We start from the raw sequence: 25,835 nt of genomic DNA, 5'->3' as shown, positions 1-25,835 counted from the left end.
GTTCCTTTCCTAGCCAGGGCCCGATCCTGAAGACCCTGACTCATTCAAGGAAGGATCAGGCCCCCTATATTGTAAGATGCAAGGGGAATTGCCTCAAGGGGTGTCACGGGGTTAGTTGCTCTTTACGGGGAACCAGGGCCCAGTCTGCCCCAACTGCCTGATAATCAGCTGCCCCGAGTGGCTGATTAATAAGGGTTACCCATGCTCAGTTAGAGGGCAGTCCCAAAGGGAGTTGGGAGACTCCTGTGGAGCAGAGGGCAGCTCGCAGGAGAAACTTGAGCCAGAGGGCTGAGCAGGGCTCTCTGGGGAACCCATCAGGACAGCGAGCCTCTCAGAGGAGCTCATGGAGACGGGCACCTCCTAGATAGAGAGCGGCAGTCTGCAGGCACCCAAAAGGACCTGGTCTCAGCCAGTGGTCGCCCAGACACAGGCTGGAAGCCCGGCCTCGCATGGATCACCTGCTTTCCCTGGAGAAGGGTCCCAGTGGACGGACTTCCAAGACGCACTGGCTCCAGAGAAGGACGTTTCTCCAGCAGGGGCAAGAGGCACAATCCCAGGGCAGAGACTGGAACCAAGGGAACCCCGGGGGAAGAGCCTGGGCAGAGGAGAACATGGCACTCAGGTGGGGGACATGGACTAAAATGACCTAGTCACCCGCCGGGATGTTGGGGTGAAAGTTTTGTTGATGTTCTGCCTGGGCTTTTCTGTTAATAAATGACACCCTCCCCTAGGGGGTGCTGTTTAACATTTAACAGGCTGTTTGGACTTGCCACTACCCTGGGTGAGGGGGAAACAAAGTAAGGGCTCGCCTGCAACACCACACCTGCCCGCATGGGGGCGCTCTGGAATGACGATAAGGAGTTAAAGGAGCTTGCTCTGATGGCTGTTTTTAAACAGAGCCGCAGGGTTTTCCGTCACCACTCACTGACGATGGAAGGCAGGAATCGGAGAGACGCTAATATCTAATCTACAGACTGACCCCGCAGCGGTTTTGCTCCCATAGCGTTTGCTCCAGTCCCATATGATACGTCTATGGGTGACTAGACTCAGGCTTCATCCTGTCCAGCCTCAGTCATACGGACTGAATCCGAAAGGGCTTTGAGGGAGTAAAACGATACAAGGCAGCATCTGGTCGGTGGGACAAATTACAGCTACCACAGCTGGGAAGAACAGGTGAATAATCAACTCAAGTGTTCGTTCATGAGGGCCCATACTGGAGGGGGTATGGGGGCAGGCATGGGAGGTAAAGGTCTGTGTTAGGATGAAAAGTGTCAAGAGAGAGGGCGCTGATGAGAACCACAGAGCCGCTGTCCCAGGGAGCAGTTGTGCTGCACCCATGAGTGGATCTTTTGGCTAAGGGCATCTCACACACCCCGTTTTTCCAGCAAACAGACACACAATACATCTGGGCTCAGGCAAGAACGGGAACGTGTTTATTCAGGTGTGATGCTCACGGTGCGAGCACTGCATTCCTTTTACATAAGAAAAGTCGTCCAAGGAGCAGAATAAAGAAAACAATGTAAAAAACCAGAATCCAACCGGGGGTGAATGTGTCTGAGGTCTGTTTTTGGATCATGCCTTGCCGGCAGTCAGTCTGGCGCTGAACCCTAGCGTGACGTGGATGGGAAATGTCTCTGCAGTAGCAAGAGGCAGGGGTCTTTAAGTATTCCGCTTTGGAGGTGGTTTGGGATAAACATTTTCTGGTGAGCTCTGACCTTTTTTTTTTTAATCAGCCCTATCAACTGGGACTACAGGTATAAAAGCAGAAACCCTGCCAACATTATCCACCATTTCCTGATGGGGCAGGAGAGCAAGCGGACATCTCCCCAGTGGGGCAGCACTGTTCATTTGAGCTTCCCAGGCTTCCTGCACCCAAACCCATGGGAGCAGCCATCCAGATCTGCTGAGAGGCACAGAGGGGCACCCAGTGACAGCAGCAGGATTTCCTTGTGAACGGCAAGAGGGCAGGTATTGTCTAATGGGATCTGAGACAGAGTTGGAAGAAAGGGTACCATCGGTAACCCCAGTATAGCTTTGCACAGAGAGGGGTTTGGTGTCTTGTTGGAGAAGCCGGAGCAGGTTCTTCAGGGCATCAAGTTCTTTTTTCCTGACCCGATCACAGTCCGGCCCTGATATAGACGAAGCTGGCCAAGATCGCCATGGCCAGCACCGAGTAGCTGACTTTCACGCTGCTGGCCCCGCTGATGTTGCACAAGAATGAACTGCAGCAGGAAACAGAGGCGGCTAGTATCCCTATGTTTATCCCAAAGCTGGGGCAAACTGAAGCACACCCCTTGGAGATGCTCTGCCCAGAATGTCCGCCTGTACCGGAAAAAGAAACAAGAGAAAGAGACTCAAGATTAAAATGTTTCCCAGAGTTCGGACAGGAGCTCCTTAGCTCTGCAAAGGAGATAATTGTACCGATGTAGCTAATCAATCCTGAGATGAGGAGGCCATTTCTCAGCAGTTAATGGCCTCACAGCCTGATCTCTGCCAGTGAATGCCCAGCCGTTAGAGGTCACTACTGCTATTATATACCATGAAAACAGCACTAGTCTCTTCCTAGCAGTTACAGACCCGTACGTAATAATCTGGGAACATCCCCTTCAGATTCCTGGCCAGGACAAGGGAACAGCCAATGAACCCTGAGAATCCATTCCAGATTGTCACACTCTGCCCACTGCATGCTGGGACAGGGCTTTGGGAGTTCAGTGGGGGCTGTGGGGACGCAGCACAGAGGTGACTGAGTCCTGTCTCCTGCTCTTGAGTGTCAAAGCTTTAAAGAGCTGGTAGTAGCTAGGTCACAGCAGAGCTCGTTAAGCAGCAGACACCAATATACCCAAAAAGGCTTCAACCCGGCCTCCTTTTGTCCATGCACAACCAGCCAGGCACTGGGATTGGAGCGTGCAAATTCTCTCACTTGCACACGCCAATAGCGGAACCTTGCACCAGCACGTGAGATGTTTGGTGCTTAAACCATCGCATGGCTTCCCCGGGCGTGAAAGGAGGCCAGACTGGGAAAGCAAGGCCCATAATGTCAGTTATGCAGGGCAGTTACAGCGGCCTGCCATCCAGCTGCTCTTGTTGTGATGTATATGTTGTAATACGCGATAGGCCATATGGGCCCAGTATAAATGCTGTGTGTTTGACATGAGGGCGTGAGTTGAGTGCTGGCAGCTGAAGCAAGGAGTCACGGTTATGAGCGGTCAAGAATTGTCTGCGCAAAAACAACTTATGTCCGTGGGGAATAGAAAGAATTAACAGGAAGGGAATAACACCAGCTCTGCAGTTATGCAAGAATTGGGGGAAATGGAACGTCTTGGATTATGGCAGCCTGCCCACGCCTTGTGATCGGACTGAATTTCGACTGGCCGTCGGGATGTCCTTCGGATCTTCTGATTCTGGTGTAGCACGAAAGGATTGTGAATGTGGAGCGAGTGGGGTTTATACTGTAATCAATACAAATATTTAAAGTATTATATACCAAAACTGTGTCCGGTATTTGCCTGCTCCCCCATCCTGTAGGGAGGCCTCTACCAGAGCCTAACATTCTCATCCCCTGGGCGAGTTCCCTGCACAACTCAATAGCCTGCCACTCCTTTTGTTAACTGAACCACATGGCAAGTAGTATCAGTGAGCCTCCCCAGGAACTGGCTACTCATAGTCCGCTCAAAATGCAGAGGATGGCAATGATATTTACACTTGTGTATAATTGCCACTGGGTGCAATCGGGCGCAGGAGGGGCACAGCTGGGAGACGTCCTTTCCCCTGCGGTCCAGGGACAAAGGCAGCCATCTTTTCCCCCCAACAAACTGGAGGGAAAGGGGGGTGGGCTCGATGCCACAAGAATGCAGCAGAGCAGAGGAGGCTGCTTCCCTGAGAACCACTGCTGAGAAGCAGAGGATCCACTGAGCCCTTTCTAACTGCTCCCTCGCACCGTTCAAGGCTGGCAGCCACTCAGGCAAGCAGCCTCCTTCTCTTTGACACCCATGGCAGCCCCTGCAGGGCCGCTGAGGAGCAGGTGGGAACTCAGTCCCAGCCCTCACCCACCTCAGCTGGGGAGCACCCACTGCTGGGGAGCATCTGCAGGACTGGGCTATAAAGAGCCTCATTTCAGGACTTCAGCCAAGGCTGGAGGGGTAGATATGGAGTCCCCCCCATTGGCGTACAGGAAGCCTGACATTGCCTGCACTGCCCTCCGAGTCACTCCCTCGGCTGCGCCTACCATTCGGTTTCAAGGACTGATTCCCCAGTTCCACATCAGCAATGTCCCATCCTTCCAGCAGAAGGAGGAAAGAAAACCTACTGATCTGGAACGGAAGCAGCACGTCATCTGGGAAAACGCTATGGAAAGACAATAGACAGAGCATGCCCAAGCTTACCAATTCCTGCACCAAGATACGTGGTCACACAGTAGTTTGCATCACTGGGACATATAGCTGGTGCCAGACAAGCCCAGTTGGAGGACTTTTCCTTACAGGTGAAGCACACCAGCGAGTGAGCTGCAAAAGGAAAACACAGCCCATGTTAGAGGCGTGCAGGAATATGTTATTTGTTCCTGGTCTACAGTCCCCATCCCTGTCACCTGCTGCTAATGAGCATCAAAATGGACCATATCCTGATGTTCTCAGCCACTATTTCAGGCCAAACTCTCATTGAACCCCGCAATAGTTTTTCCTGTGCATCGATTACGGATTCAGGATTAGACCCACACGCGGGGGGCGGGAATTTTTAAAGGCAGAAATGACAGCTGGGCACCCAACTGCTATTTATGCCTCTGAAAAGTTCCCCCAACGCCCTCCGTGTCACCCATTTGTAAATACTTTCTCAGCACGTTCCTTTCCAAAGCCAGAATGTTACAGACAGGAGCATAAGGAAAAACCAGCATGGACTTCTCAAGAACAAATCATGCCAAACCCACCTAATCTCCTTCTTTGACAAGGTTACCAGCCGAGTGAATAAGGGGGAAGCAGTAGGTGTAAAATTTCATTGATTTTGAGACAGTCCTACATGACATTCTCACTTGGGACAGTACCAACTTAATAGTTGCTTATTTATAATTAAGTTAGGAACCTTTTTCAATTTTAAGGATCGTAATGCATCAGTGATTGCATTTACGACGTATTTTCCATATGCAGAGGATATAATTTCCTTTCCTAAATGTTGATTCCTGTGCTGATTATTATTTAAAGCAATGAGCTGATTAATTTTACATTGGGTTTTATTAAATAGTAGGGTTATGTCACGCATATTATAAACAGTAAACATTGCTCTTTTTGTGGATAAGTCCTGGGTTGAGTCTAATGGTCCATTTTTTTGTGTTGGTGTGTTCTGTTCTACGTGCTCAGACAACTATGCTATCTGGCTTTATGGGATTGTAACAGTTGTGATACAGCATGGCCAGAGGGCAGCAGGAGAGTGTTTTTTGTTTTTGTTTTGTTTTTTTGAAGCAGAAAATAATTTTATTTGTGTAACACTTACAAAGAATCACCAAAAAGGATAAAGCAAAACTATGCAACAAAACAAAAGCAAACACAAGGTATAACACAGCAGACTTCAGGAGGGAGAAGTGTTCAGGCTAGCCTGGGCCCAGAGCGGAGGGGCTTCCTCGACACTCGTGGTCTTCCACCCTCCTGAGTTAGCTGGTGGCCTAGAGCGGGGGGGCTTCCTCGACACTCATGGTCTTCCACCCCCTCGAGTTACCTAGTGCCACGCCCAGTGTCACCGATTATTCCTCTCCTGAGAGTGCCTGACAAGATGGGCATGGCTGCGGGGTGGGCGGTTTGGGGGTAGGGGGGACGTACACCCACGTGTGATAGGACCCCTCCTAGGTGACAGTGATGATGGTATCCACAGCGGCAACGGCTGGGGCTGGGGTCTCTCGCTCTTTCCCTCAATCAAAGGGTCAGACGGAGGGAACCGGACAGGGTCACCGAGCAGAGAACCTCGGACAGCGCCCACCGCTCTTCAAAGCAGGAGAGTGTCAGAAGGGAGCCTTATTCCCTGTAGAGGGAAGAAAGTTTGCTATAAATTAATTAAAGCACCTGACGCCAATTAAAGCACCTGAAACCAGTCACATGATAAACCCCCCCTGCTTCAATCAGACAAGGAAAGGAGTTGAAGCAGAGCAGATTGGTGTTGGAGCAGAGAGCGGTTTGGAGGAGTTGAAGCAGAGGGGATTGGCGTTGGAGCAGAGAGCGGTTTGGAGGAGTTGAAGCAGAGCGGATGGGTGTTGGAGCAGAGAGCCGTTTGGAGGAGTTGAAGCAGAGCGGATGGGTGTTGGAGCAGAGAGCGGTTTGGAGGAGTTGAAGCAGAGCGGATGGGTGTTGGAGCAGAGAGCGGTTTGGAGGAGTTGAAGCAGAGCGGATTGGCGTTGGAGCAGAGAGCGGTTTGGAGGAGTTGAAGCGGAGCGGATTGGTGTTGGAGCAGAGAGCGGTTTAGAGGAGTTGAAGCGGAGCGGATTGGTGTTGGAGCAGAGAGTGGTTTGGAGGAGTTGAAGCAGAGCGGATTGGTGTTGGAGCAGAGAGCGGTTTGGAGGAGTTGAAGCGGAGCGGATTGGTGTTGGAGCAGAGAGCGGTTTGGAGGAGTTGAAGCAGAGCGGATTGGTGTTGGAGCAGAGAGCGGTTTGGAGGAGTTGAAGCGGAGCGGATTGGTGTTGGAGCAGACAGCGGTTTGGAGGAGTTGAAGCGGAGCAGATTGGTGTTGGAGCAGAGAGCGGTTTGGAGGAGTTGAAGCGGAGCGGATTGGTGTTGGAGCAGAGAGCGGTTTGGAGGAGTTGAAGCGGAGCGGATTGGTGTTGGAGCAGAGAGCGGTTTAGAGGAGTTGAAGCGGAGCGGATTGGTGTTGGAGCAGAGAGTGGTTTGGAGGAGTTGAAGCGGAGTGGATTGGTGTTGGAGCAGAGAGTGGTTTGGAGGAGTTGAAGCAGAGTGGATTGGTGTTGGAGCAGAAAGCAGTTTGGAGGGAAGCAGAGGAGAGTTTGGAGAAGTGCTGCGGTGGGCTAAGAAGACCAAGACCCTAGGTAAAGGGACACCTGGTTTGTGCAGAGGGAGAGCAGGAAGCCCCACAAGCTGAAGGGCAGGAGAGGGAAATAGCCCAGGGGAAGGAACCACTAGTTCTAGTGGTTTACCGCTATCCCTAGGGCCCCTGGGCCGGGACCCGGAGTAGAAGGCGGGCCCGGGTCCCTCCCTCTCCACTCCCCTCCTCTAGGACACTAGTGAAAAGAAACGGTGAAAAGAAAAGAAACGGTGCCCTGTAGTCCCACCCAAGAAGAGAAAACGCGAGACCCATCATAGTAGTGCCAGCAATTTGCCACAGTTTAGTCCCAAATTTGTGATTTTTGGCTTAGTCTTACCCTTAGAGCAACGATAAGGGTGTAGTAAATTTGAAATTTCAATGTTCATTTTATGGTTGCAATTTGCTGGGCTTCAGCTGGACTTCCTGGAAACTAAATGCAAAACGGTACCGTGAAATGAGTGCCAATAATAATGTCCAAAAGCTGTTACTGATGTCAAGGACAGTAAGCCACACAGCCTCTGGATCAAAGGACTTGATTAGATTTGGCATCTTGGCTACTGTCGGGGCACAAGTGGGTGTGACCTGATTCAGGCGTCTGTAATTAATTGTGAGACACCAAGAGCCATCTGGTTTCTTCACAGGCCAAATAGTCGTACTACCTGTGTCAATAAAGACTTGATAGTCTTTTCTCTGTATGGGTTTGCTTGTTTTGGGCTAATATATCTCCTCCTTTTACAATAGTGACTGCCCTACATCCACAATCATGTTTGTGTTTAGCAAAGGCATCTGCATGCTTGCGAAGTAACGCCTGTACCTTAGGTTGGCGTTTAGCCACTATTTTGCACGATTAGCCACTATTTTGTTTAAATCATACCCCTCAGGTTCAGAGTCCTCCCCTGGAGATACCCTGCCACACTCAGGTATGATCTGAGTCATCCTTTGCCTGTTCTACAGTAAGACACAGCAATTGGTTACCCAAATTAAGAACACATCCCTGTTTGTATCGGAAATCAATTCCCAATAGGCAATTTCCTTCCTTTCTTAGGTGACCTATCTGTACTTCAATGGGTGTAGAAAGTGTGGTAACAACCTGATTACTTGCAAAAGTTGCAAGTGTTTTTGTACACCCTGATGACAGAAAAGAGGATCTAAGATCCTTAACATGGATAATGCTAATTGCTGCCCTAGTATCGATAATACTGAGATACTGTGGGTCTCCTGCTTGCATCCCTGCCTACAGGGGCTAAGACTACGCTCGGGTCAGTTGGCGTCATGCTGAGTAATTCATACAATGCTGAGTACATGCTGAGTACGCAGACAAATAATCTACGGGTTTTCCTTCTGTCTCTCTGGAGGCTGTCCACTGGAGAAGAGGAAATGGGTCAACCGAGGCCACCAGACAGTTTGAGGGTGCCAGGCCTTGGCCTTCCATCATCAGTTCATTCATGCGGGCTTGGAGTTTCTGGATATCCCATCGTTGAGCTTCAAGCATCTGCTGCACTGTCTTAAACATCATTACAACTGAGTCCTCATCTTTGTGGGGACGCAGTGACTTGGGTCTCTACAGGCATGAATTGTTCTGTGTGGTATCTGAAAAGAAAGGAACACGGTCCCAGGCCCCTATATGGGATCCAAATGCATAATCCTGTTGAGGGGCATGCCCAGGCTTACTACATGGGTTAGGGTCATTTTGCCAACACTGGTACCTAGGGAATTTAGGAACACCTCAGCCTAACCCTGGGGGGGTTCCTCAAACCTCACAGTGAGATTAGCTCGTGGTTCCTGAAGTATTGCAACAGGGGCTTCATGCCGACCTATTTTAGGGCCTCCCTGAGAATATGCCTTGGCCAGTAAGGCTAATGCCTCCTTTAAAGGATCTGAAGATGTGAGGATCTTCTCTCCGGATAGGGAACTGGACTTCTATCCAAGCTTGAATTTATAATTTCTATGTTTTGACTTCTTTTACCCAAATTTATATTTTCCTCATCTGAGCTATCAAAACTTTCCACTGGAAATAATCCTGGATGAGCAGGATAACTTTTCATAACCTCTACGTCCTACACTCAAGGCATTTTTACACTGACGCAGGACATCATTTAGTCTGTTAAGATCTAGTGTAGTAGGGTGTTCTACCGGTACACCGGGTGATACCAACATACACCAAAGGGGTGTAGAGGGTCCACGAAATTCTAGGGACCTAGGCAATGTTGATGATCGCCCAAAAGCCAATAATTGTCCACCCAAAGGGGTTGGATCTCCTGATCTATACGGTGCCAATGTAACATTGGGTGGAGGAGCAGGAATTGCATCCCTTGATTGTTGTATTTCTCTCTGTTGTAACTTAGATTATTACATTACAGGCGCTAGCTACTTGTGTCACTTGTGACATCTCATCTTCCAGTCCCTGAAAAATCACAGTCTCTAAAAGCACTCCCTTTTCACTATCGGGGCGGACACTAACAGAGGAGAAGATATCTCCTCCCCCTTTGCTCTGCTCATCTCATCTTTTCATAGAATCATAGAATATCAGGGTTGGAAGGGACTTCAGGAGGTCATCTAGTCAACCCCCTGCTCAAAGCAGAGTAAAATCCCCAGCTAAATCATCCCCGCCAGGGCTTTGTCAAGCCTGACCTTAATAACTTCTAAGGAAGGAGATTCCACCACCTCCCTAGGTAACACATTCCAGTGTTTCACCACCCTCCTAGTGAAAAAGTTTTTCCTAATATCCAACCTAAACCTCCCCCACTGCAACATTACTCCTCATTCTGTCATCTGCTAACTGAGAACAGTCTAGATCCATTCTCCTTGGAACCCCTTTTCAGGTAGTTGAAAGCAGCTATCAAATCCCCCTCATTCTTCTCTTCTGCAGACTAAACAATCCCAGTTCCCTCAGCCTCTCCTCATAAGTCATGTGTTCCAGTCCCCTAATCATTTTTGTTGCCCTCCGCTGGACGTTTTCCAATTTTTCCACATCCTTCTTGTAGTGTGGGGCCCAAAACTGGACACAGTACTCCAGATGAGGCCTCACCAATGTCGAATAGAAGGGAACGATCACATCCCTCCATCTGCTGGTAATGACCCTACTTATACATCCCAAAATGCCATTGGCCTTCTTGGCAACGAGGGCACACGGTTGACTCATATGTAGCTTCTTGTCAACTGTAACCCCGAGGTCCTTTTCTGCATAACTGCTGCCTAGCCATTCGGTCCCCAGTCTGTAGCGGTGCATGGGATTCTTCCGTCCTAAGTGCAGGACTCTGCACTTGTCCTTGTTGAACCTCATCAGATTTCTTTTGGCCCAATTCTCTAATTTGTCTAGGGCCCTCTGTATCCTATTCCTACCCTCCAGCGTATCTACCTCTCCTCCCAGTTTAGTGTCAGCTGCAAACTTGCTGAGGGTGCAATCCACACCATCCTCCAGATCATTATAAAGATATTGAACAAAACCAGCCCAAGGACCGATCCTTGGGGCACTCCACTTGATACCGGCTGCCAACCAGACATGAAGCCATTGATCACTACCCATTGAGCCCGACAATCTAGCCAGCTTTCTATCCACCTTATAGTCCATTCATCCAGCCCATACTTCTTTAACTTGCTGGCAAGTATACTGTGGGAGACCGTGTCAAAAGCTTTGCTAAAGTCAAGGAACAACACGTCCACTGCTTTCCCTTCATCCACAGAACCAGTTATCTCATCATAGAAGGCAATTAGATTAGTCAGGCATGACTTGCCCTTGGTGAATCCTTGCTGACTGTTCCTGATCACTTTCCTCTCCTCTAAGTGCTTCCGAATTGATTGCTTGAGGACCTGCTCCATGATTTTTCCAGGGACTGAGGTGAGGCTGACTGGCCTGTAGTTCCCAGGATCCTCCTTCTTCCCTTTTTTAAAGATGGGCACTACATTAGCCTTTTTCCAGTCGTCTGGGACTTCCCCAGATCGCCATGAGTTTTCAAAGATAATGGCCAATGGCTCTGCAATCACATCCGCCAACTCCTTTAGCACTCTCGATGCAACGCATCCAGCCCCATGGACTTGTGCTCGTCCAGCTTTTCTAAATAGTCCCGAACCACTTCTTTCTCCACAGAGGGCTGGTCACCTCCTCCCCATGCTGTGCTGCCCAGTGCAGCAGTCTGGGAGCTGACCTTGTTCATGAAGACAGAGGCAAAAAAAGCATTGAGTACATTAGCTTTTTCCACATCATGTGTCACTAGGTTGCCTCCCTCATTCAGTAAGGGGCCCACACTTTCCTTGACTTTCTTCTTGTTGCTAACATTCCTGAAGAAACCCTTCTTGTTACTCTTAACATCTCTTGCTAGCTGCAACTCCAGGTGTGATTTGGCCTTCCTGATTTCACTCCTGCATGCCTGAGCAATATTTTTATACTCATCCCTGGTCATTTGTCCAATCTTCCACTTCTTGTAAGCTTCTTTTTTGTATTTAAGATCAGCAAGGATTTCACTGTGAAGCCAAGCTGGTCGCCTGCCATATGAACTATTCTTTCTACACATCGGGATGGTTTGTCCCTGTAACCTCAATAAGGATTCTTTAAAATACAGCCAGCTCTCCTGGACTCCTTTCCCCCTCATGTTATTCTCCCAGGGGATCTTGCTCATCAGTTCCCTGAGGGAGTCAAAGTCTGCTTTCCTGAAGTTCAGGGTCCGTATTCTGCTGTTTTCCTTTCTTCCTTGTGTCAGGATCCTGAACTCAACCAACTCATGATCACTGCCTCCCAGGTTCCCATCCACTTTTGCTTCCCCCACTAATTCTTCCCGGTTTGTGAGCAGCAGGTCAAGAAGAGCTCTGCCCCTAGTTGGTTCGTCCAGCACTTGCACCAGGAAATTGTCCCCTGCATTTTCCAAAAACTTCCTGGATTGCTGTGCACTGCTGTATTGCTCTCCCAGCAGATATCAGGGTGATTGAAGTCTCCCATGAGAACCAGGGCCTGCGATCTAGTAGCTTCTGCGAGCTGCCAGAAGAAAGCCTCGTTCACCTCATCCCCTGGTCCGGTGGTCTATAGTAGACTCCCACCACGACATCACCCTTGTTGCTCACACTTCTAAACTTAATCCAGAGACTATCAGGTTTTTCTGCAGTTTCATACCAGAGGTCTGAGCAGTCATACTGCTCTCTTGCATACAATGCAACTCCCCCACCTTTTCTGCCCTGCCTGTCCTTCCTGAACAGCTTATATCCATCCATGACAGTACTCCAGCCATGTGAGTTATCCCACCAAGTCTCTGTTATTCCAATCACATCATAATTCCTTGACTTTGCCAGGACTTCCAGTTCTCCCTGCTTGTTTCCCAGGCTTCGTGCAGGCTTTGTGTATAGGCACTTGAGATAACCCACTAATCGCCCCTCATTCTCAGTATGAGGCAGGAGCCCTGCCCTCTCACGCTCTCCTGCTTCCTCCCGGTATCCCACTTCCCCACTTACCTCAGGGCTTTGGTCTCCTTCCCCCGGTGAACCTAGTTTAAAGCCCTCCTCAGTAGGTTAGCCAGCCTGCTTGCGAAGATGCTCTTCCCTCTCTTCGTTAGGTGGAGCCCATCTCTGCCTAGCACTCCTCCTTCTTGGAACACCATCCCATGGTCAAAGAATCCAAAGCCTTCTCTCTGATACCACCTGCATGGCCATTCGTTGACTTCCACCATTCAACGGTCTCTACCCAGGCTTTTTCCTTCCACGGGGAGGATGGATTGCACCTCAAACTCCTTTATCCTTCTTCCCAGAGCCACGTAGTCCGCAATGATCCACTCAAGGTCATTCTTGGCAGTATCATTGGTGCCCACGTGGAGAAGCAGGAAGGGTTAGCGATCCGAGGGCTTGATGAGTCTTGGCAGTCTCTCTGTCACATCGCGAATCTTAGCTCCTGGCAAGCAGCTGACTTCTCGGTTTTCCCGGTTGGAGCGGCAGATAGATGACTCAGTCCCCCTGAGGAGAGAGTCCCCGACCACCACCACCCGCCTCCTTCTCTTGGGAGTGGTGGTCGTGGAACCCCCATCCCTAGGACAGTGCATCTCATGCCTTCCAATTGGTAGAGTCCACATCCGCCAACTCCTTTAGCACTCTTGGATGCAGCGCCATTTTACATTACTAATCGCCTCCTCTATGATGACACTGAACTCTGCCTCCTCTGGTGCCACCCTAGGACTTCCTTTCCCTGTCTGCAGACTGCTGGTAGCTTCTGCGCTTCTAACTTCCTCTTTTGACTCTCCCTGTGGCTCCTGAGACTTAATCTCCAATTCCACTTCTAAAGGTACTATATTAGCCTGAGCTAATTCTCTCACCTTACTTCTAGTAATTGGCCCTGCAGATTTTTTTGTCTCCATCAGTTCCACCATGCCAATGGGGTGGGAACCGATTCTTTATCCTCCTCTAACACATCTTCTATTTTTTTCAACTCTTTGATTCTTTTTAACAGCTGACCAAGGTCTGATGTATAGCTGTCCAGTGATTTTAAGCTGGCATCCAAAGTTTGCTGGGCTTTCCTGAGTAACTCTAATTTTTTTATTTAATTTCTTTCCCAGCGAACTATAAGCTACGAGCAGACATTTAACAGCTATTTCCTTTACCAGTTTAGCCTTTCTTTTTTTTTTTTTCTGCTTTGTTTCTACATCAAATACCTCACTCACAAAACCCCAGGGTTACAATGCTCAGATATCATCTTGCTATTCCTCAGCTGTTCTAAACCATCTCCATGTTCCTGACTGTATTTTCTGGCAAAGTTTTCTAAAGCCAGACTGTGGGCAACTTCAACAGACTCTACTCTTGCCCTTGCTCCACTTACCTTAACACGTAACATAGAACTCATTTGAATTCTAAAATTTCACTAGCTTATGTAATAAATTATAATGAACACTCTGCTGTTTTTACTCTGTAACTGAAGGTGTCCCTTCACTATACCCCAAACCGGTTTTTACAACTAGTTTAATAAGTCCCAAGTAAATGATAGAGGAGTGGGGGCACATTCCCCTCTCTTCTCTCGATGGCTCGCTGTTGATTGAGAGGTCTTTCCCTCTGTCGGGACCTGCCAAACAGCTGGGAAACACTGAGGCAGACAGATCAGAGGTGCAGCCCGGGAGAGTTATGGGGACTGAGGAACTGTACAAGTTCTGAGTTACTGCGGCCTCTTGGCAGTAATTAATACATATATTTATCAACTCCCCCGCCACCACTAATGTGGGTCATCAGGCCCGATACTACTGCTTATATCTTATTGGTACCATTCGTTATAACTTCAACCTTTAACAAAGCCCCTTAAAAGGCACGTATCACTTTTAAAATAATAACACTATTACTTTATCTTGCAAGATTAAATTCAAAACCTCCAAAATAAAACTCTAAGTCAAACCACAGCACAGACAGGAAACACTGGATTGCTGCCCAGCCGCAGCCACAGGAAATCAGGTTCCTGTGTTCTTAAGAGTGAGTTAGCAAGCCATAAAATCTTGCGCTCTAACTCTCTGTAACTTTAACTCTTTACTTATGCCTCAGGTGAGATTCTCATGGGTCTAAGGATGTCTAGAATCCCTGAAAATTCCTGTCACACACTCCTCGAGTCTCCTGACTGGCTTGCCAGTCTGTAGCCTGATTTAGGGTGTACTAATAATATTAATTTAATTTATCAATTTAATTCTTATTTAATTTAGTTAATTAATATTAACAATAATTAATTATTAATATTAATAGTATGGGTTTTAGGCTTACCAATCTGTTTGATCAGAAGATAAAAGTTCTTGTCCCGAATCAGGCTTCACAGACTTTACAAACGACCCTCGGGGGTAGGACAGGAAGCTTACACTGAGACAGATATAGCCTTAAAGACTTTTTATTAAAATCAATAATAGTAAGTAAATGGTAAAATACTCAGAGTTACAAAGTTACAATTGCATTACTGCTATTCAAAAGATACATATGATAATATAGTATTATATGCAACAAAGCTTTGGTTAATATACAGTAACTTCTCCGTTAATGTTGTAGTTATGTTCCTGAAAAATGCAACTTTAAGTGAAACGATGTTAAACGAATCCAATTTTCCCATAAGATTTCATGTAAATGTGGGGGGTTAGGTTCCAAGGAAATTTTGGGGGGGCAGACAAAAGGCATTATCTAGTGTACAGTACTGTACTGGACTGTGGTTGGGAAGTGCCCCTGGCTTACCCCACACAGGCACAGCCCGCTGCAGGCAAGGATGCTAGGAAGCACCTTCACAGCAGCAGCTTCCCCAGAGAAGAATAGGTGCCGACATTGCTGGGGGATGCTCCAGGCCCGCCTCTTCCCATCCCTGCTCCACTCCAGGCCCACCTCTTCCCCCCCCGCACTCCACCTCCTCTCCTGAGCACGCTGCATCCCTGCTCCTCCCCCCCCCCAAAGTCCTAAGCGCCACCAAACAGCTGTTTGGCAGCACTTAGGACTTTCTGGGAGGGAGGGGAGGAGTGGAGACACAGCACTTCCCCGCTCCTGCCCCTCCCTCCCAGAGAGTCCTAAGCACTGTTTGGTGGTGGGAGAAGCCCTGGGAGAGAGAGGGAGGAGGCGGAGAAGAGGAAGTTGTGCAATGCTCCCTTGTAAAGTCGCTGCTCTTCCACAGCATCTTACAAGCACTGGAAAGAACAGGCAGCCAAATGACATTATAAGGGAGCATTGCACAACTTTAAACGAGCATGTTCCCTAATTGAACAGTGACATAACCTTGAAACAACGTTAAGTGGGAGGACATTAAGTGAGGAGTTACTGTAATCACACCCTTCCTTGATAACCTGGTGGTAAGAGACACAGGACCAGCCTTGCGATTCAGGTTTTTTAATTATTGAGTGAGAGATGCAGTGCTCAGAAGAAACTAATACCAAGTGCTATTAAAACTAACTTAGGGTTTACTTGACTAACTTAAACTTAAAACCTAATAAACAAACTAAGAATAAAACGAAGGAAAACCAAGCTTAGCCTAGTTCCCTTGAAACTTAAAGTTTAAGAAGAACAAGTATAGCCTACAAATAATAGTAGTCATAGTAGACAGAATAGAATAGAAGAGGAAGAGGAATAGAGATAGAGTAGAAAAAGAATTCTCTAGTGAGGTGGGTCGCCTCTTTTATAGGGCACAAGTGCCGGAAATCCTTCCTCCTATCCCCAAATTTCATTTCTCACCCACAAAATGTTAGGGGATGCTTACTCCATAGGCTAGTATGTATGTGCGTACTGATGACATGTACATACGCACATAAGTTTCCTTGTGGTGTACCTGTTACGTCTGTGGCTACAACATTGAAAAAAACCCTATGCCATTCTTCCATTGTCTATTGGTCTAGATAAAAGGTCTTTGCTGTTTAGGTAAGAAGATATAAGTCAACTTTGCTTTCTGAGTAAAAGGTCTTAATACAGATATGCTAACTTTGCCTTAGCTTAACATACAGGATATGGCCTGTAGGTCTTTTGCATTACAGCCAAACTTATTTTTAATATAAATGTATAAATCTATTACAATACATCAAATACTTAAACTATAAGAAATTATATAAATATATATATATATATATATATATATGCAAGCAAGCAGGTTAATCCTATAGGCTACAAGAGGAAAGCCTCCCATTGACACAGCCTCAGATGGCACAATCCTCCGAGGAGCCCATAAATTAATGAATTAATTTGATGGTTCAATTCTGAGTCAGTACAAATGGCATCACAGAGATTCCACATTGATTGTCCCTCGGTGATTCTAAGGCAGATGATCTTAGTTCAGTTTGCATTCCATCAGTGCCACAAATTTAGCCTGGATCATTCCTGTTTACTCATCACCACTAATCTAGCTCAGGTTCTTATACAGCCCCCCCAATACCATAGCAGCTGAGTATCTCAGAATTTTTAATGTATTTATCCTCACAACACCCCTGTTTTTACATATGTTTTACGTATGTTTTTACATATGAAGAAACTGAGACACAGCGAGGCTAAGTAACTTGCCCATGGACATGCAGGAAGTTTGTAGCAGAACAGGAATTTAAACCTAGGTCTCTCAATACTACTCTAGTGCCTGATCAACCAGACCATCCTTCCTCTCACTAATAACCATTTTATGATCACACAATAATTCTGAGGATGTGTGAGCCAGAATAGAACCCAGTTCCACCCCCTCTCCCGGAGCTACGCTGGCAAACACGGTTAAAGAGGAGTGAAAATGATTTCTTTTCGTAATTCCAAATACTCATGTTGAGTAGCTAGGTGCAATTTACAACACTGTGGGATATTACACCTTTTGGCCACAGGGTCACACTGGGAGCTCATGTTCAGCAGATTATCCACCACGGCCCCACAAAGCTTTTTCAGAGTCACTGCTTCCCAGGGAGAGTCCCCCCTCCTGTAAATATGGCCGACATTTTTGTCTCTAGATGTATACCTTTACATTTAGCCATATTAAAACACAGATTGTTTGCTTGCGCCCAGCTTACCAAGCAATCCAGATTGCTCTCGATCAGTGACCTGAGCTCTTCATTATTTACCACTCCCCTAGTTTTTCTGTCACCTGTAAATTTATCAGTGATGATGTTGTTTTCTTCCAGGTCACTGATAAAAATGTTAAATAGCATAGGGCCAAGAACTGATCCCTGCAGGATCCCACTGGAGACACACCCACTCATTGACGATTCCCCATTTACAGTTACATTGCGACACCTATCAGTGAGCCAGCTTTTAGGCCAGGTCTACACTACCACTTACGTCGGCAAAATTTACGCCACTCACAGGTGTGAAAAAACAGCCCCCCATCCCTCCTGGAGAGACATCAGTTACACCGACCTAACTGCTAGTGTGGACAGTGCTATGTCACTCACCCGCCAACATAACTGCAACCACGTATTGCGGGTGGTTTAATTCTGTCAGCGGGAGAGCTCTGTCCGGTCGGCATACAGCAGCCACACGAGAGATTGTACCGAGGCACAGCTGCATCGGTACAGCCATGCCACTGTAAGCGCGCCAGGGTAGACGTGGCCGTAGACAGTGTGTGCCATGCTAATGTTCTGTCAGTCTAGTTTTTTCATCAAAATCTCACACGGCACCAAGTCAAATGCCAGTACGAGTAAGTACATTACAGAGAAAAACCAGAAACAACGGGCTCCTGAAAAATAGCTAATAATAGAAAACGTAATGAAGAGGGAGGAATTATTTAAGGAGGCTGAGACTGAAACTACAGAACAAAGAACCTAAGCAATGCAAGAGCAAAAACCAATTGCCACCAATCAGATGATGGAACAATTTGCCAGGGGAAGAAGCTTTTGGTGCTCAGCTACTAGAGATGCTGACGAACTCCTGAGATACAACACAGCCCTTAGGTTTCAAAGTAGCAGCCGTGTTAGTCTGTATCCGCAAAAAGAAAGGGAGGACTTGTGGCACCTTAGAGACTAACCAATTTATTTGAGCATAAGCTTTCGTGAGCTACAGCTCACTTCATTGGATGCATTCAGTGGAAAATACAGTGGGGAGATTTATATACACAGAGGACATGGAACAATGGGTGTTACCATACACACTGTAATGAGAGTGATCAGGTAAGGTGAGCTATAACCAGCAGCAGAGGGGGGAAAAAAAACCCCCTTTTGTAGTGATAATCAAGGTGGGCCATTTCCAGCCGTTGAAAAGATATCACTACAGAAGTTTTTTTGTTTTTTGGGTTTTTTTCCCCTCTCCTGCTGGTAATAGCTCACCTTACCGGATCACTCTCGTTACAGTCTGTATGGGAACACCCATTGTTTCATGTTCTCTGTGTATATAAAACCTCCCCACTGTATTTTCCACTGCATGCATCCAATGAAGTGAGCTGTAGCTCATGGAAGCTTATGCTCAAATAAATTTGTTAATCTCTAAGGTGCCACAAGTCCTCCTTTTCTTTTTACAGCCCTTAGGAAATGCCTTTGAGAACCACTGATCTAAGCTCGTCCCCTGCTTGTTCAGGGAAAGCCCCTGGCAGGCCGGACCGGTTTGTTTACCTGCCACGTCCGCAGGTTCGGCCGATCATGGCTCCCACTGGCCGTGGTTCGCCGCTCCAGGCCAATGGGGCTGCGAGAAGCGGTGTGGGCCAAAGTACGTGCTGGCCGTCCTTCCCGCAGCCCCCATTGGCCTGGAGCGGTGAACCACGGCCAGTGGGAGTCGCGATCGGCCGAACCTGTGGACGCGGCAGGTAAACAAACCGGTCCGGCCTGCCAGGGGCTTTCCCTGAACAGCGGCCGCACCGGCTTTGAGAACCACTGCCTTAGATAAAACCTGTGCAATCTGACCTTGCAAAGAGCAGAGCTCAGCCAAGGCTTTCAAACCCCGACCCAAAGCCCAGTGCAGTCAGTGGAAAGACTCCCGCTGACATCACTGGGCTTTGGATCAAGCCGTTACTGCCCACGCCACCTCTGTCTGTGTTCTCCAGGCAGCCACTGCTCTTCTTCAACAGCCCAGTACTTGGCATTTAAACACCACTTGATGTCTTCAAGGCAGGTTAATGTGTAGCCAGCTAAAGCAAAGGGAGTTTCTTGGGAGAGGCTCCTTATATGGCAAAAGGAATATTGAGAACAAAGCTCTGGGGACAAAGCTACCTGCAATAATCCCATTTGCCTGGCAAAGGGTGTCTATTGTCCAGGCACAGAGGCCAGCAGATTTCTCTCATGCTCTGGGCTTAATTTGATCACATACAAACTGGGACTCGGAAAATAACACACATCATGATGGGCTTAAATACTGCGGCGTGGAATCCAGAGTGAGTATCTAGAGGGGGCAGCTAAGATCATCTTAAGAACAGTGAGAAACCAACTAGTTCTTTCTCAGTGTGGACCCCACAGAACCAGAAACCCAGGTGGCTGGAGCTGGTCAGTTCCCTTGGGCTCAGGCTGTAGTTTACCCTGGCACCCAGTGCAAGTCTTGCGGTGACTTATTTATGTACATTAATGTGAGTAAACAGTAAGAGAGGGGGATAATACATTTATATAGACAATCAAAAGACAACAACATCTGGGAGCATATAAATGGGGAAATCTTCGAACAAGTGAACATTCACTGGTTAATAACCGAGCCTGTTCTTCCTAGGATTTAGTGGCAAATAAATAAATAAATAAAAAGCCTGTTCCACAAACATCTTTTATCCCTGGAGGTCTCCCAACCAAGTATCAAACCTCCCCAGACCTCCTTATTTTTAAAACCAGATGAGCTCAGGAAGAGTTGGAGGAGTAAAATTTATCCTCCATTAAGAATCAACCAGTGGCCCCTCCAACCGGAACCTACTGCTGTGACCCCCCTCCCATATTACTGGATTCCACCACAGCATTGTAAGATCGTAGGGCCTGAGTCTGATCTCACTTGTGCCGATGTTCCACTGCGCCAGCTTAATTGAATTCAGTGCAGTTACTCCTGATTTATTCCACTGTATCTGGGATCAATCAGACCCTTATGTTTTTAGCTGACCACAGTAGAAGAACTTGCAAAAGTTGTGGTTGCAAGAAAGCAATGCTGAGAAGCACTGATTGCCCTGAGTAAAAGAGCCTAGCTCAGAGGATAACCGTATAAAAGATTTCTTTAAGAGACAACTAGACCTGTCTCTAGGGCTAGTCAGCCTCCGCTCATCCCCCTCTAGGCCTCTCAAGACATGCTGCTGTTGGAAGGAGCTCAGATCCACAGAACTGTGCTCTCTCTTGCATCCAGAGCACTGCATCCCCCTAAGCATCGTGAAATGGAGAAAATTTGCTATGCCTGCACTGAGCTATTTTTATTACATCCACACAAGCTAGTGCTCAAAAGACAGCCAACGCACCAGCCGTTGCTTCGCAGGACCAAGCGGCTGGCTGCAAAGGGAGGTTTGCAGAAGTGCCAGCTCCCACTTAAAGGTAGAGTCTTTGCCCACGGTGCTGCAAAAATCCCCCTCTGCCCCTGCCATTTCTAGCCGCTTCCCTGGCTCTTTGTCTGGCACAGAGGAATCATGAGCAGCATCTCACCTTGCTCCACACACAGAACCGCCACCAGCAGGGCGAGAAGAAAAGCCTTCATCTTCGTCCTGCCGTCACAGTGTGGGCAGAAGGGAAGCTGCTTCTTGGGGGGCTGGTTATAAAGGAGGATCTCGGTGTTTACCTGTGAAGGCAGTGCATGCAAAGACTGTGAGTTAGCGGGGAGGAGACAGAAGATTGATGGCTGGGTGTGGGATGTGCAGGGGAGTTTGCTCACGTGTTTTTTTTTCTTAGTTCAAGAGCAGCCAGAGGAATCAAGGCTCAGAGTCTTAACAGAATGCAGTGCCCCAGGAAATGTAACTGTGTTTGGTTTCATTTCCCCGCTGCAGTCTGGAGGGAGGAGGAAATGCATGAGCACTAAAGCATTCCTGTGCCAAAAGCTTTTGCACAAGGAGATGGTTAATACACTGCATAAGCCAGACACCAGCGATGGAAAATCCCTACTCTATTGTCTAATCCAGTGATTCTTAACCTTTTCCATACCGGGTTCCAACAGCAAATAGGGTGGGGACCCTCTCCCTGCCTTCTAGGCACAGAGAGAGGGATGAGGATCACCAGTGCAGCTGGCCAGTACTGAGAAGCTCCATCCTCTGAAAAAGTTCCAGTTGGTGATAAATCTTTCTGTCCCAAATCTCCCAGCACCCTAGGCCACCTACCTCCTGGCCTGGCAGGCTGCTGGACTGCCCTGGCTCCATGATGCCTCCAGCTGCCCGACTCCCCATCGGCCCAGCTGGCTGTGCAGCCCAAGGCACCAAGGGGCGGGGCAGCCCCACAGAGCGGGAGGCAGGCAGCACTGGGAATTGGGGAGCTCAAGGAGTGGGGCAGCCTGCCAGGCAGGCGGATGGGAAGGCAGGCAGCAAGGAGTTGCAAGGAGCAGGGCAGGTGGGAATTGTTGGGCAGACCAGGAAGCTGGCTGTCTGGGGAGTCAGCGGTGAGGAGAGTCAGGCAGCCTGGCGGTCCCCAGGCAGCACCCGGGGAGCCAGCGAGCATGGGGCTTCAGGGAGCGGGGCAGCCCACCAGGTAGGGAGTCAGGAGAACCACGGAGGCAGACAGCTACATCAGGTATGGGGAAGGAGACAGCCTGGGGAGATGGATGCTCAGAGATTTGGGGAACCCCAGTTCCCATACTTCCCTCCAGGCGGGCTGCTGAGGAGATGGGTGGTGAGCTGGCAGGAAGTCAGGCCGGTTTCTCTCAGAAGTTTCGGCCAAATCGACGTGTTCCCACAGAACATTGTCAAACCCCAGCTTGGGCGAGAACCCCTAATTTAAATCCATTTCCTTCCCAAAAGACTGCATCCTTCTCTTGGCTTTCTCCAGTCTGGTTTAAAATGCCCCAGAATATGAGGTTTCCACAGTTCTCTCATCATGTATTATTATTTAGTGCTGAATTACCGGGGGCGGTGGGACTGGCCTCTGTATTTCTGTTGCCTGAGGCTTGTCCATTAAAATGGGTTCCTGTGACCTTTCCTTTATTTACTTTGCAAAGTCAAGCACGCGAAAGTTAGGTGTGATGAACCTGCTACGCAAGGGGACTACAACTCCCATCAGTCCCTTCCCCACAGCGCTTCCCTTTCTCCAGGCCAGCTAGGAGGAAGGACCCTGAGCTGAAAATGATGGGGCTCTTTTGGGAGGCAGCAGCCGCATGGCTAACCAGGAGCTGCAGAGAAGCGGGATGCAAAGAACTGTCTGCAGAGTTGGGTGTGGAACAGGCTGCGTGCTGGGCATTGCAGACGGGTGCTGGTCTGTGTGGGGCTGACGGGGGACCAGCAGCAGCTGGGCAAGGAGCCAGTGCAGAGGGGCCCCAATGAGAGACGCTAACTGAGCCTGGCCTGGAAACTTCAGAGCTCCTATTTGCTTGAATAGGGACTGTCCTGGAGAGGGCACCCCATGCTCTCGGTCTGAAGAGACCTGACTTGAGTGGACTGTCCCAGGGACTCAAACAAGAACTGCTCTTGCTCACTGTGAACTATAACTGCACAAAGGGTATTTGCAACCTTCCCTTTCCTGCCAGGCCTAGTAAAATACCCTTTCCCGTAGCCATGCCTCAGAGCGGTTACTGGGACCCACTAGGGCTGGCATCTACACTGCTTGCCTCCAAGTCGCAGCACACCTGGCATGCTACTGGCACCCCAGGGTTTTTCCCCACAGGACAAGTGCCTCATTCAGTGCATCCAGGGATGGTCACACAGGGGGCAGAATTAAGTTGCTAGGGCAAGTAAAAACCTACCTGACATTTGCTAGTTTTCAAGTGCTTGACTTTGCAACTTTAGTGTAGTTTCTTGCGTGAGCTATTTAAGATTTAAATTACGGTAGCACCAGGGACCCCAATCAGGGCACAGGGATGATGCTGGAGGAGCTGCTAAGGGGGGCAAGAGCAGCGACAGCAAGAAAAGAGCCCTCGGGTAGGGTCTGTCTCATCCGACTTAATTGACTTGGGGTAGTGGGCAGCAGCATTGATTGCATTGGGGCCAGGGGAGGCATTAGTAGAATTTGGGGCAGATGAAGCGGGGACTCTCCTCTTTCTCTACATCTCCCTCCACCTGATACCCCTGGCAGGGACCCTCTCCCAAAATCCCCAAGCCCCTCAGCTAGGACCTTCCTTTTTTCTGTAACCGACCGACTCAGGGCCTGCAGCAGGGCCAGTCTCTGGGCAACTTAATGAGCACATGAGCTGGCCTGCAGTAGGCTGCCCGATTGGCTATCCCCGCCCCACTGGTGGGAAGAGTCAGCAGACTGGCTATTAAGCCAAGCAGCTTCTCCTTCCTTCCTTGTCTCACTCCAAGTAACCAGTCTTTGACCCTTGGCTCCAACTTCTGGCTACTGACTCCTGCTTTCACCACTGGGCATGACTCCTGCTGATCTATTTGTTTGACAGAGTAAACATCCCTAACAATAGGCTTCATAGTTAATAACCATCCTAATCAATTACAGCACAATGTGCAACAAAAACCAGATGTCCCACAATTCGGCCGCTGGTCACAAGTGATGTCGGCTTGTGGTCACGCATGGGCAGGCCTGGGGGGTCGAGAGCTGTTCTCTCTTCCGGAACTGCCAGCCACCGCTCAGCCAAGCCATCGCAAACTGGCTAGCGAATTGCAGGTGCTGTGGCAGCAATGGGCCTGGAAGGTGGAGAGGCTGCAGCCTTACAAATCAGTTCAGGGAAGAGTCTGCCATGCATAAGGACCTGTGACAAGAGAAGGGATTCTAGGGTGATCAGATAGCAAGTGTGAAAAATCGGGATGGAGGTTAATAGGCACCTTTAAAAGAAAAAACTCCAACTCTAAAACTCTAAAAAAACTTTTATAGGGACTGTCCCTATAAAATTGGGACATCTGATCACCCAAAGGAATTCTCATATGCTGCAGTTAATGCTCCAAACAACAAGACCACTATAAACATTTCATACATACATGGGAAGGACCTTCTTTAGTTTCTGGCCAGCACCTAGACCTTCATCACATTCTTTGCAATATCTCTTATTTATCCATGGTTTAAATCCAGCCATTGCAACTTTCACTTTCTCAATATCTAACCCAGGGGTTCTCCACCTTTTTCTTTCTAAGGCCACCTCAACAGGCTACAAAAACTCCACAGCTCACCTGTGCCCGAACAACTGTTTTTCTGCATATAAAAGCCAGGACCAGTGTTACGAGGTAGCAAACAGGGCTATCCCTTTGGATTGTGCATTATTTGTAGATGCTACCTCCTCAGCCCTTCCTCTTCAGGTAGGCAAATCAAGTCTTTGGTGTGAGCCAGTGGCTAGAATGCTGGTCTGGAACTTGGGAGACCATCGTTGATTGTCTTCTCCACCACAGATTTCCTGGGTGACTCTTGGCAAGTTACTTACAGCCAGTTTTTTAAGGTGCCTCCACAAGGCTCCTTTGGAATGTCCACATCAAGCGACCACCGCTGACTGCGATTGTAACAACCGTCATTCACATCTATTCAACCTTTTATTAAAGACAGAAAAGACAGGGGAAAAACAGTTAAAGCATTTGAAATCTAAAGTGTTACCTGTAAAGGCTTTTACTGTACTGGAGATAAGGTGTAAATATTTAAGAGTGAAGAGAATTAACCACTGGACAACGTACCAAGGGCCATATTGGATTCTCCATCACTGGCCATTTTTAAATCAAGGTTGGATGTTTTTCTAAAGGATAATCCTTAGGAATTTTTTCAAGGAACTTCTCTGGCCTGTGTTAGATGAGATGACCACAATGGTCCCTTTCCAGCCTTGGACGCTATGAAACTTAGCGTTGCCAACTCTCATGAGTCTCGTGATGATTACTGTTTTCCTTAAAGTCCCAGCTCCTGGACTCAGGTGGAGATGGGATGATTTACATCCTTAAAGAAAAAGCAAGTTTCAAGCCCTCGTGGCTGTGGAGAAAGTTTCAAAACGTGACCCCAGGGCACCCGAAAGGCTCCAAAGGTGGAAGGCAAATAAAGAGAACCCCAAATCTGGTAGCTTTACATCATGTCATGATTTTAAAGCCAGTCTCATGATTTTTGGTGAGCCTGACTTATGATTTTTGAGCATTTGGGGTTGGCAACACTGGGAACAACCCACGCCCCTTATTCCCTTTTCCTTGAGCTGTATGGAGCCTTTTATACAGAGAGAGGCCTCTGCTTCGCTGTTTTTTAGAGGGGGTGGTCGCTGTTCTTCCTGGGGAAAAGAGTGACGGTTAGTGTAGATGGTTTGGAGCTACTGATGCTATCAGAGTCTGATTTAGATTTGGGGGGCGGGGTTGCATTGCTCTCAGCTTGTCTTAATGGTCACAGGCTCGCAGTGGTGTTGCAAAAGGTGACGTAGATTTGGCCAGCTCAGCCAGCAGGCGAAAAGCACGGAAT

At 48.3% G+C, this 25,835-nt stretch overlaps 1 protein-coding gene across 3 annotated transcripts; it reads right to left on the bottom strand.

Moving 5' to 3' along the window:
* Window positions 1–1,411: 1,411 nt before the first annotated feature.
* LOC142070924 (lymphocyte antigen 6E-like) lies at window positions 1,412–24,883 on the bottom strand. 3 transcript variants are annotated; one of them, XM_075124902.1, is made up of 4 exons: window positions 24,587–24,883; window positions 20,979–21,111; window positions 4,383–4,502; window positions 1,412–2,322 (listed from the first exon to the last, which is right to left on the bottom strand). In XM_075124902.1, the coding sequence occupies exons 2-4, from the start codon at window positions 21,028–21,030 to the stop codon at window positions 2,117–2,119; spliced, it is 378 nt and encodes a 125-aa protein (XP_074981003.1). In that variant the 5' UTR covers window positions 21,031–21,111; window positions 24,587–24,883; the 3' UTR covers window positions 1,412–2,116. The 3 variants fall into 3 exon arrangements, with proteins under 3 accessions (XP_074981003.1, XP_074981005.1, XP_074981004.1); XM_075124904.1 differs by lacking the exon at window positions 24,587–24,883 and adding an exon at window positions 21,205–21,294; XM_075124903.1 differs by lacking the exon at window positions 24,587–24,883 and having other exon boundaries at window positions 20,979–21,176.
* Window positions 24,884–25,835: the final 952 nt, after the last annotated feature.

Source organism: Caretta caretta, chromosome 2 (genome assembly GCF_965140235.1).
Source record: "Caretta caretta isolate rCarCar2 chromosome 2, rCarCar1.hap1, whole genome shotgun sequence".
NCBI classification, from domain to species: Eukaryota; Metazoa; Chordata; order Testudines; family Cheloniidae; genus Caretta; species Caretta caretta.
This window is presented reverse-complemented; position numbering and strand designations above follow the sequence as displayed.